At 44.8% G+C, this 12,629-nt stretch overlaps 1 protein-coding gene across 1 annotated transcript in view; it reads left to right on the top strand.

The window, feature by feature from the left end:
• RGMB (repulsive guidance molecule BMP co-receptor b) overlaps positions 1–12,629 on the top strand; it is a 110,183-nt gene that overhangs the window by 35,352 nt on the left and 62,202 nt on the right. The window contains exon 3 of the mRNA XM_089679118.1: positions 8,738–8,928. Within this exon, the coding sequence (XP_089535244.1) occupies positions 8,738–8,928 (191 nt within the window). The remainder of the gene's footprint in view (positions 1–8,737; positions 8,929–12,629) is intronic.

Genomic DNA, 12,629 nt, shown 5'->3' with positions numbered 1-12,629 from the left:
CCGTAGAGCTGGAGCCCAGTGCGATCTCCTCTGGGCTGCTGATAAAGGGATGCAACACAAACATACATCCTGACATTTTATTCCCTTGTTGACATAGAGAAGATCTCTTTGGACAGATATTTGCCAACATGCTGGCAAATAACAAGCTCGTCTAACATGTTATTTATGTTGCCTATTGCTTACCTGGTTGTCACAATGGATGTTCTAGTGAAATGGATCACTGGCACAGATAAAATATGTGAATGTGCGGACACCATTATCATGTCCCTTGTCTTGTTTCCTGTCCTTTTATTTGGTTGACAAACCACAAGGCCAGACATTAAAGGCCTTTAAATTGGAAGGATTGAACACATGTGTAGAGTATGGCTTTGCTCACAAGACACTCTCAGCCAACCTCTTACTGTCTGGTATTCTGGAGGAGAGATCAACCGCACTCTGAACACCATAAGGCCCCTTTCACACGGGTGTTCCGTATGTCCGTTTTTCATATGTCCGTTTGCGGATACAAAATGGACACCCATGTATTTCTATGGACTAGTGGATGTAAACGGATGTTCATCTATTTACGTCCATTAATGTTCGCATCTGTTAACATCCATTTTTTTGAACGGAAGAAAATCCTATTTTACTTCTGTAGAACAAAAAACAAAACAAATGAAAATGGATGTAAATGGACATACGGTCCGTTTTTGCATTGGTAATGGGTGTAAAAATGGATGTAAACTGATGAAACATAGATGTAAACGGATGAAAAATTGATTTAAACTGATGAAAAATGGATGTAAACGGATGAAAAATGGATGTAAACTGATGAGAAATGAATGAAAAATGGATCTAAACTGATTAGTCTTTTCTTGGAATGTAAACGGACGTAAAGTCCGTTTTTGCATTGGTAAAGGATGTAAAAAATGGATGTAAACTGATGAAACATAGATGAAAAATGGATGTAAACTGATGAAAAATGGATGTAAACTGATGAGAAATGGATGAAAAATGGATGTAAACTGATTTGTTTTTCTTGGAATGTAAACGGACATACAGTCCATTTTTGCATTGGTAAACAATGTAAAAAATGGATGTAAACTGATGAAAAATGGATCAATTTTTTTCTTGGAAAAAACAAGACTGGACTGATGAAAAAAACGGAAAAACAACATGTGAAAGCACCCTTAGGCTGATGTCACACAGGCGACTCTGTCTCTAAAGATTGACATGGCTAGTGGTGAGGTTTCTAAGAGGCTGCCTGTCTCACCCTATGGAATCGCTCCTTCTGTAGCTGAGACAGCAAGATGTCACACCCATCGCTAGCAATCAAGCGTTTGAACCAGCAGTGGAGTGACACCTTGCTGCATGTGGCTACAGAGTGAACAATTTCATAAGGACAGACTGGCTGTAGTCTTTAGTGATCCTGCTGCTGGTGATCTGTCTTTGATGGCAGAAGCATTCATCTGACAACATCCTAAAGCTGGCTATACACTACACAATATGATTGTACAATCTCTGCTTTACCAAAACTTTGTAATAGGAAGAAAAACCTAAATAACCCATTAAATTAGTATTGAATCAGGCAGTACTACATAGTTGATGGCAGAGCCAAAGGAGATTGTACAATCAGATTGTATAATGTATGGTCAGGTTATGGGCAAAAAAAAACATGGGCAATATAAAAGAAACCTTTCTTGAGAGCAACATGGAGGCTGCTATTGCTGCAAATGTTAGTTGTTTTGGTTGTCATGCTTCAATGTTCGGAGTCATTGTCCCAGAACAACTATGCAGATAAAGACTTCTGATTTCTACTGTACAGGAAAAAGTTTACGCTGCTAGTGGCCTGGCTGCCATGCTAAGCCTAAGGCCCGGTACATACAATCAGAATATTGGACGAATGATCATCCATTTTTGTTTGGCACGCTAGTCTCATATGAAAAGTGAAGAGATTACTAAAGATACGAAAACTCTTGTACGACAGAAAGAAAATTCGGAAGTGATGTCATGTGTTGTAATGTATTTGTATTGTATTTTCAGATGAAAATTCTACCAATTAAATGAAAATCATACGATCTGCTATCGTACAAGAAACATTTTCGTGCTTGTCCCTTTCGGACGGAAGCCGTGTATTAACGATCAGATTATCGTACAATTGCTTTGAAAGCGGTATTTTTGTATGATTTTCTGATTGCATGTACTAGGCTATGGGCTCCGTGCACACTAGCTTAAAAAAACATGCAGAAACAAAAAACACAAATTTTGAGTGTTTTTTGACCTGCCAGAAAAATGCTCTTTTTTTTCTTCCTCTAAATGCTGTGCTTAAAAAACGCCTCTAGAATACCTAATGTGAATTGACACATGGGATAACATTAGTTGCTTCTACAGGCAAAACACTAAACTCCTCTAGGAGAAGCATTTTTTTTAACCCCTTGCCCTCCAAAGGATTTACCCCCCTTCCTGACCAGGCCATTTTTTGCGTTACAGCGCTGCGTTACTTTAACTGACAATTGCACGGTCATGCAACGCTGCACCCAAATTTACGTCCTTTTTTCCCACAAATGGTACTTTCTTTCGGTGGTATTTGATCACCTGTGCGTTTTTATTTTTTGCACTATAAACAAAAAAAAAGACTGACAATTTTGAAAAAAAAAATATTTTTTACATTTTTCTATTAAACATGTCCTGCAAAAAAATTAAAAAACCTAATTTCCTCATAAATTTAGGCCAAAATGTATTCTGCTACATGTCTTTGCTAAAAAAAAATCCCAATACGTGTAAATTAATGGGGTTACGTGAATGTTATAGCGTCTACAAATGGCGGTATATATAGTGGAATTTTATTTTATTTTTTTTTACTAGTAATGGTGGTGATCAGCGACTTATAGCGGGACTGTGGTGGGCATTCTGACACTGGGGGGAACTGACTTGGTGTCACTGACCTCCCCAGTGACACCAATACAGTGATCAGTGCTATTAAAAAGCACTGACACTGTAGTAATGGCACTGGGCAGGAAGGGGTTAACATTTGGGGTGATCAAAGGGTCAACTGTGTGCTGTTTTACTATGTGGGCTGTGTGTGCTTTCCACTGTAAGCACACTGCTTTGTGTGGTTCTGCTATGCAGAGCCATACAAAGCAGTGTGCAGGAGCTGACAGGGGAGAGATCTGTGCTGTTTACATACGAGTCTCCCCCCCCCTGTTGAGAATATTCACAGTTTGCTGGGTGCCAGCAGGGAATCATTGGCCAGGACCTGGTGATTGACTGCCGAGGCTGCAAATGGCGGCCCCCTACCCTGAACTGCAAAATCATATATATACAGTATGCATGATTTTGCGCACCCGTGCCGCCCTGTAGCAGTATTTCTGCTATAGGATGGCGCAGCCAGTCTGCATGGAGCCTTATTCTTCAATGCCTTGATTCATTGACCTGGAACATGGATAAAGATAAAGACTTTCAATGTTTCCTTGACTTCATGATCTGCATCCTTGTTCCATGTCAGTGATTCAGAAAGTAATGTAGGCTTTGTCTTGGTGTAAAGCCCAGGAAACCTAAAAACACTCCCATGCTGTAAGGCTGTGCCCGAACTGCTAGACTAACTGATCATTTATGTCTAGGGGGTGGTAAAAGCACTTTACTTACCAGATCCTCCACTCCTATGGCAGACGGCGCTCCCCTATGCTCCGCTGGTGGATTGTCTCTAGGTGTCCTCACAACCAACACAGGGCTATGGCGCTGGTCTTGATGGTCACCGGAGTGCAGGAGATGGGAACCAGTCTAGCAGCACAGAGGAGCCTGCAGGAATGAATGATTGTGAAAGTAAAAAGTGCTTTTCCAAATCCCTTAGAAATCCCACAGAAATGTACAGTTAAAGCCGGCCATGTATGAATCAAAATTCAGCCAGTACAGCAGGGACCACACAAATTTTGATCCATGCATAGGCAGGCTGATTGTACAGAGATAAATCTGCTGATTTCTGTACAGCCACCCTGCTGGAAAACATCTGCATGATCAGAGTCGTCGGCTATAGCCTGCAACGCTGATCAGTGATTTCTAATAGCAGAAAGTCACCTTGCTGTCAGAACACAATAGCTCAGCAGGAGTGATTCCCCCGTCCACATTGAATGTGTGGATGGAGGAATCGGGTCTTTTTTACCTTTAACTCTCTGGTTAAATGAAAACAAAAAATACAGCCCATTGGTGATTTGATCTTCTTTCCTTCCACCATGGGTGGAAAGAACATAAAAATCGCATGTCAGTGTTGATGGAGGAATCTCCCCTGCAGCACTATTGTGTTCTGCCAGCAGGGGGTGCCTTCCCCTTCAGAAAACAATGATTACTGCTAGTCACTATAGCCGCTGGCAGTAATCGCATGTTAAAAAATCCAAAAGGCTGGTTGTACCCAAATCGATCAATGGATCGACTTGGGTACAATCAGCCTGCCCATGCATGGATCGAAATTTGGAAGAGTCCCTGCTGAATTTGGATTCATGTATGACCGGCTTAATGTATGGGCTGCCTAAACCTTGTAGTGTAGGGGCAGATCCACTGAAAAGGAGAAGATTTCATTTTCCTGGAGTTCAGCTTTATGGCATCCTTATGCCAGCCAAGGTTTACAGCACGCAAGACAGAGCGGCGATTACATCAAGATGTGGTTCCTACACCATTAAGGACTGCCAAAGCCAGACAAGAAGAGGACTTCATGGGACCCATCAGAAGATCTCCAGACCATGTATTGCAATAAACTCTTCCCATGTGATTATGCAGTATGTGTATTTTATACATGTTATTTACCTGTACAGTCCTGGATGTGATGAAAACAACCATAGCAGACTCAGAACTGTCACTTAAAAGTGTTACTAAACCCACAACAGTAACATCAGTCGGTAGATGCAGTAAAGCATGCTTGTTATACTCACTGTGGAACCTAAGGGGTTAATCCTCTGCATTGTGCAAAAATGCTGTTTGATTTCTCTGATCCTCCCCTTCTTCCAGTGTCCCCCTCTTATCTCCTGATAAGACATTTCATGTGAAGTCACTCTGCACATGCTCAGTTTAGTGTGTATTGCTAGAGAGGTTTTTTTTTTTGGAGGGTGCATGTGATCAGCACAGGGCCAATCAGCACTGAGGTCATGGGTTCTGCATCCTCCTAGAGCAGAATGAAAACTCCTCCTACAAGCTTTACCTAGTGCTCGCCTGGACACTGATAGAAGCCACAAGAATGCTCTAATTGCTGATGAGAAAACGTATTTAGCAGTTTATATTTACTAAAATAATTGCATTTCCATGTTCTGTGTACTGTGGGAGACCAGATATAGTGAATGCAGAGTTCTGGGTTTAGTAACACTTTGAAGGAAATCTGTGGTCACAGCATACACTTTTTTCTTTTAGATCATCAACATTGTAATGACCATACAAACAATAGTTATTATTGACAATCCAATATAAATGTTCTTGAGAAATCTCCTTTCGTGTTTTGAGTTCTGCCTATGTGCTGACCATCTCTTTCCACAAGCGGGGGTTGGGGGCTGTCCCTTCTGGGAGAACACAATGATTACTGATAGCAGCTTTAGCCAGCAGCTTAAGCGACACTGTATAGTTTTCCCCTATGCCCCTTCTCCTGGCAGCTACATAAAAGATGATATAAGGAGAGGCAGAGGAGCTGGGCCAGCACAGATAGTAACTATACACTCCCAGAAGAGGGGAGATCTATGACGTGTATGGACGGTGGGGGCTGTGCCAGGAATTGACTCTTCCTGCAGCATTCAGATTATCTATCACGTTCAATGGAACAGTAAGTGAACGATAATCTATGGAGAAGAAAACACTGCTAGTAAGCATTTATGATAATTGACTTGTCAGTGCTTTTACATGCTTTTTTTTGGTAACAGGGTTTCTTAATCGTGTGTAAAAAAAGAACTGTTCCCTTATCTCCATAGCAAAGACATGGGGTGGATTTACTAAAGGCAAATAGATTGTGCACTTTGCACATCAAAACGTATTAAATAAGGTGAAGCTTCAGTTTGCAAAGAATACCCAATCACATGCAAAGAAACAAAACACAGCATTTTGCTTGCACATGATTGGATGAAGGAAGTCAGCAGAGCTCCACCTCTTCACTGTGCTCATGGGCAACTTCCCTTGTAAAGTGCACAGTCTATTTGCCTTTAGTAAAGCAACCCTAATGAGTATTTCACTGCCTGCATGCTGAATGAGGTAAATACTGCAATGGATCTGGGCGACCAGCATCACAGCATATCTAGGAGATCTGCTAGTTCTATTATTAGCTGGAGATACACTCTGCAATCTGATTGTACAATCGCCTTTCCCCTAGGTTCACACCTAAGCGTTTTCTGCAGCGTTCCGCATAAACGCACTACAGTCCATTTAACATGATTGCCTATAGGGCACGTTCACATCTCCACGTTTTCACACGGTGCGGAAAGGGTCAACCTGGGTTCACACTTGTGCGGTATGGTATAACGCATGTGATTTGCACAGGAACCACACCGCATACCTGTGCAAATCACATGCAAATTCTGTGTGGTGCGATTTGAGTCATACATTTTGTGTGGCTCAAATCGCACCACATTCGCACCAAAAAGGCGCAGGACCCTTTCTTTGGTCCACACTAGAATCGTATCGCATGGGTACTAACAGTCATGCGATCCGATTTTGCACATTGCACCGTGTTTTGCAGACCGATTTTGAATGTTAACTTAGCTTACACACCCACAGCGGTTCGCATGAATGAGGTGAGATTGTGATGCGGTGAGGAATTTGCACAGAAACCGCTGCGAATTCTGCACTGCATCAGTGTGAACCTAGGCTCAGGGACTTTTTTGAAAGTAAAAAGTTCCGTTTTTGGTTCTACATATTTCAATGGAAACGCTGCAGAAAAGCATTGTAGTGCATTTTTGATGCGTTTTGCATTTTAAATCTGCCTAGCAACAAGAACAAAAAAAAAAGCAAAATGCAGATGCAAAAACCGCAATGCAAAACGCACTGCCGAAACAGATCAAACGCAAACTGCATAGGAGTGAACCTGGCCTTAGGTTTCGTTCACATGTACCACTATGGGGTGTTAAAAGCAAGCAACTGAGCCTCGGTTTTATAGCCCCCTAACCACCCACTTAAAGGACATGTAGCCTCTCAGGGCTGTACACATTCTGCGGCTACAGTGCATTGTGGGCAATGGAAGAATTAAAAAGCATGTTGCATTCGGTGGGAAGCACCGCCGCTGAACATGACGCATTGAAGTGTATAGGGGTGTGATGCATATGGTTAAAACAGGTGGTGTGGAGGCGACATATTGTCAAATGCATCTGAAAAAGCAATCCACCACAGATCGCTTTTCAGCACACATCTGAATGAGCCCTAAGCCTAGGTTCACATATGTGCAGTGTGTTTGTGCGCACATGTCGCAGGTACCAGTCTATTTATTTGCTGTACCCCCAGAAATGCGTGGAATGACGCCCCTGAGTCTTTTTAATTGCGCTGCACCAAGTTGCATGGCTCTGCAGCCCCTTGTGCATGAAAACGCGCCATGTTTTCTGGTGCTTGGGGTGGCTTTAAGAATGAATGTACGCCTGCTAAAGAGTGGCGTATTTTGCCTGCGGGTCAGGAACGCGTGCAATTTTGTGTATGTTACCAACTTGCACAAGTGTGAACCAGATTCACAGGTTTTAGACTACTTTCACACTGATCCGCGGAAAAAACGCTTGTGTTTTAGCTCATTTGCGATGCGGTTTTAACATGACATGCGACTCAAAAACCACACCAAAAACGCACAGCAAGTACATTTTTGATGTGCTTTTGCTGTTTTCCATTGATTTCAGTGGGGAGGTGCGTTTTTTACCGCTCCAAAAATGCAGCAAGCATGATTTTTAAAAACGCAACGGATCAGTGTGAAGAGTTCCATAGGATTACATGGTCACGTGTTTTCCTTCCGCTTTTTTTTGCGCAAAAGTGAAAGAAACGGATGAGTGTGAAAGCAGCCTTACCAAACCCGTATAAAGTGTGCACAACCCTGAACTGTCCATTCATAGAGCATCCAATCAGGAGGGCGCTGCACTCGTAGCTGATGGAGATTGTCCAATCAGATTGTAGAGATCTGTGATATGTGTAGTAGACAGTCTGACAGCCAAGGACAACTTGTATCCAATCAGAGTGGAAGTCCCGCCCTCTGCTCCCCTCTTCTCTGTATTATTAGTGACAAGAGGCCCAGGAATGTTAGACGGGGTAGTGGGCGTTTCCTAAACATAATATATCCCGCCCACTCTGCCTCCCTCAGCCAATCACGGGAAGGTTGCATTGTGATTTGGAAGTGTGGAGTGTAAAAGTGAAAGAAATGTCGGGAGTGAGGCAGGAATGTCCGGCTCGTGTATTTCTCCATAGACTGCTCGAGCTCCCCGCACTACACAGTCCGGGGACCGGCCCCTCCACACCGCTCAGCCCGGGACCCCACACGGACGAGGCTTCGGCCAGTCACAGGGGTGGTAGAGGGGGGCGGGGGAGTGGGCAGGGCCTGTGCGGCGCTGGCTGTCAGTGGGGTGGAGGGAGCGGTCCGGGGTCTCCGGGATCCGCCCAATGAGCGGCAGTCCTCCCGCCCCTCCTCCTCTCCCGGTCCCCCTCCAGCACACAGTGTGATGTGAGCTCCTGGCCGGGATGTGTGCTCCGTCTAACCGTCTCTGTGTTCTCTCTTCCCCCGATCTCCGCCCCGGACTTTCCGCCTCCTGAAAACTTTCTCCGCCAGGAAGAGAAGGAAGCGAGCCTTGCCGTGCCAGCCTGCTCCCGCTCCTCTGACCCACCACCCGGCATCGAGACCTGAATGGACGGGTATGGGGAGAAGGGCCGCACTCTCCTACCCCGGGGCTGATCGCCGCGGTACGCCGGGACCCCTCCACCTCCTTCTCCTGCTGCTGCTGGCCCTCTGGGGGCACACAGGTGAGAGCAGCCCGTATATGTATGTGTGTGTCCCCGACATGTCCATCCCCTGCACCTCTCATCACCTCCATACACCCCGCCTGACATTATCACCACCGACCTGGGGCTTCTGGAAGTTAGGACATCCCCCCCAAACTCCTGCCGCCCAAAGGGGACCCCCCAACTCCTGCTGCCCAAAGGGGACCCCCCAACTCCTGCCGCCCAAAGGGGACCCCCCAACTCCTGCCGCCCAAAGGGGACCCCCCAACTCCTGCCGCCCAAAGGGGACCCCCCCAACTCCTGCCGCCCAAAGGGGACCCCCCCAACTCCTGCCGCCCAAAGGGGACCCCCCCAACTCCTGCCGCCCAAAGGGGACCCCCCAAACTCCTGCCTAAAGGGGACCCCCCAAACCCCTGATACCCAATGCGGGTCCCCCAAACTCCTCATGCGTAAAGTGGGTCCCCCAAACCCCTCATGCCCAAAGGGGACCCCCCAAACTCCTGATGCTCAAAGGGGACCCCCCAAACCCCTGATATCCAGTGTGGGTCCCCCAAACTCCTCATGCGTAAAGTGGGTCCCCCAAACCCCTCATGCATAAAGGGGACCCACCAACTCCTGATGCCCAAAGGGTCCCCCCAAACTCATGCATAAAGGGGTCCCCCCAAACCCCTGATATCCAATGTGGGTCCCCCTAACTCCTGATACATAAAGGGGAATCCCCCAAACTCCTGATACATAAAGGGGATCCCCCAAACTTCTGATACATAAAGAATCACCTAAACTAATAAAGTGTACACCCCTAGCTTGTAATACATAAAGGGGACCCCCAAACTCATGCATAAAGGGGACCCCTCAGACGCCTAATAAAGGGGATCCCCAAATTCCTAGTAGATAAAGGGATCACCTAAACTATTAAAGCGTATCCCCCAAGCTCCTAATACATAAAGGGGATCCCCAAACCTCTAATATAAAGGGAGAACATAAATTCTAAATAATGGGGGTCAATTTAATGCCTAATAAAGGGGATCACCTCCTCCCCCCTTAATGGGAATCACTTTAATGCTTAATGAATGTAGAGGATCACCCAAACTTCAAATAAAGACCTAAATGAATAAAGGGATCACCTAAATATCTAATAAACAAAGGGGATCATCTAAACTCCTACTAATAGGGATCATTTAAATGTCTAATAAATATAGGGGATCACCCAAACTCCAAGCAACAGAGATCTGAATTCCCAATAAACAGGATCACCTAAACGCCTAGTAAATGAGCTCCAAACTGATAAAAGGGGATCACTAGTAGAGTGCTGCATCATCAAATGAAAGATTGGCTGATGTTAGAGAATGTTCCATTCTTTGTGATCAATTGAAAATAATGATCAAACTGTGATTGTTCATCTATTCTTCAATATCACCCCTCCCCCAGCCCAGTGACATGGCAAAGTGGATATGGATGGCAGATCTCTGTAGACCGTTGGTGATCTCTGGTTGGCGATTTGTTTAGTTCAGTTGCATCCATTGATCAATTAAATGATTGTATTGATATGTGTGTGGTCACATCAGAGTTAGGTGACCCTCCAGAAACTGTACTGAGGGGGCCTGAGATTGACAGCTGTCTGGCTATATTCCCCGATCCTATGGTCAGTGTTTGATAACTGTCTTAGTTTGGTTGGAGCGTTGAGATGTCACTGGTTTGGCAGCTATAGTCCCTGATTGTATGGTGTGTGCTCAGCTTTATATGGTGTAAACAGTTTTTGGTTGGAGTCTTGGGTGACAAGTGACTGGTGACAAGTGTTTAGAAGGATGGCAGATATGATCCTAGATTGTATGATTTGTGCTCATTTTAAACCATCCTGGGTTTGATGGTTGGAGTGGTGGGGTGTCTTTGGTTTGGTGGTGGGGTGTCTTTGGTTTGGTGATGGGATGCAACTGGTTTGGTGGTGGGGTGTCTTTGGTTTGGTGATGAGATGCAACTGGTTTGGTGGTGGGGTGTCTTTGGATTGGTGATGGGATGCAACTAGTTTGGTGGTGGGGTGTTTGGTGATGCGGTGTCTCTGGTGATGAGATGTCACTGGTTTTGACATGGGGTGTCTCTGATTTCTGTTTTTAACCCCTTGTGTGTTTTGTAGTAGATATGTGTAGCTGTGTAGAGCTGTGTGTGTAATTCCTGACAGATGCTGGCTCTATGATTATCTATCTGTTCTGAGGACTGTAGTATGGTTGTGGACTTTCAGTCCTGGATGACATGAGCCCTCTCTGTGCCCCTCAGAGCTGAGGACATGCCAGCAGTATGGAGACAGCTCACCCGCACCCCGTCTGGGCTTAGCAGTGGTTACATACCGGACCCAGGAGTCCATATGCTAGCACTTATTCCAGGCCTTTATTGACATTTTCCCCTTTTATCCTAATTATTTATTGATAAAACGCCAGCATCTTCCACAGCTGTGAACAGTATGCTGGGCTGTGTAGACTGAGTGACCGAGGAGGAATTTCACCTAATGCAACTTTACAGGGAACGGCTTACATAAGACCATTTACAAGGCTGCCTGTGTTTTAGAAGAGTATTATTATATTTATTATTATACACGATCTGTATTTTATTACTTTTTGAAGTCAGATAGTTTTGCAGTACGATGAGCTGAGGCCTATGAGATTGCAAATGATGGAAGAACTGCCAGTGGAGACAATGTCCTAAAACTGCCTTGGTACAACCCTAACAATGCATTTGATTGGCACAGAACCCACAGAAGCAGGGCATCAAAGCGGTGTTTTAGTTCCCAACACCAGAAGTGAGCATTTTTTCAGGGGATTTGGAAGCATATTTTGCATGTAGATGTGTTTTTAAATGTTTTGGAAGTTTTTTTGCCTATGTAACCAAGCTTAAGCATCTTTGTATTTGGAGAGAAGGCAAAAAACGTTTGGGGTCAATGAGACTTGGCACGGCCAGTTGCACGAAACCAATGATCTTTATGGCCGCCTGTAAAGGTGGCATTCTGACCACCACCATAAACGCGTCTGTCGCACGTCTAGCTGTGCCTCAAAGTCTTTGGGACCAAAAATGCACAACACCAAACAAATCTCATGCATCATTTTATGCTTCAAGTGACTGAGTGGGGATTGTAAATAACCACAATAGAAGAGAATTGGATTCTTGATGCTGATCGTTTGTCGTGCATGGGGAAATGTGCAAAAACACACAGCAAAATGCTCAGGTGTGAATTATCCTCCTTGTGTAGAGAAGTTCCCATCCTCCACTGTGTCTGCTGCCTGTCATACTGGTAGTTTTTTTTGTGGTTGATGGATGTAGACCTTGCTTTGTATGGAGATGCAGTGATCACCCTTTTGATGGTAAGGGCTTTGTACATAAAGACACCAGTGATGGCTGTGCTGTCTGAGCACCTGTATATCCTTTGTATGTCAGGAGAGGTGTGGGTGTTGGCTGGCGCAGCTGGTGGATGTTCTCTAATGGGATGTGCTCTGTCATTTCCCCGAGGTGCCAAGGCTTTGCCTTTCCTGTTGGATGCTCTTTCATGACTATACTCCGGAGGATTCTTGAAGGCTCAGAGAATAATTTAGAAAGTTGGATAACCCATATCAACCAGTCATATGTTGTATTTACTGATTTGATTCAGACAAAGTGATATCCCATTATCATGGGTTTGTGTATATTGCTCACTGCACGGATTTATCAAAGAAGCCTGCCAGTGCTTTTATTTGAAT

The sequence above is a fragment of the Staurois parvus genome, unplaced genomic scaffold, assembly GCF_062004578.1.
Source record: "Staurois parvus isolate SC_StPar_1 unplaced genomic scaffold, SC_StPar_1.0 ptg000218l, whole genome shotgun sequence".
Classification (NCBI taxonomy): domain Eukaryota; kingdom Metazoa; phylum Chordata; class Amphibia; order Anura; family Ranidae; genus Staurois; species Staurois parvus.
The sequence above is the reverse complement of the archived record's forward strand: the minus strand, read 5'-3'. Positions and strand labels throughout refer to the sequence as shown.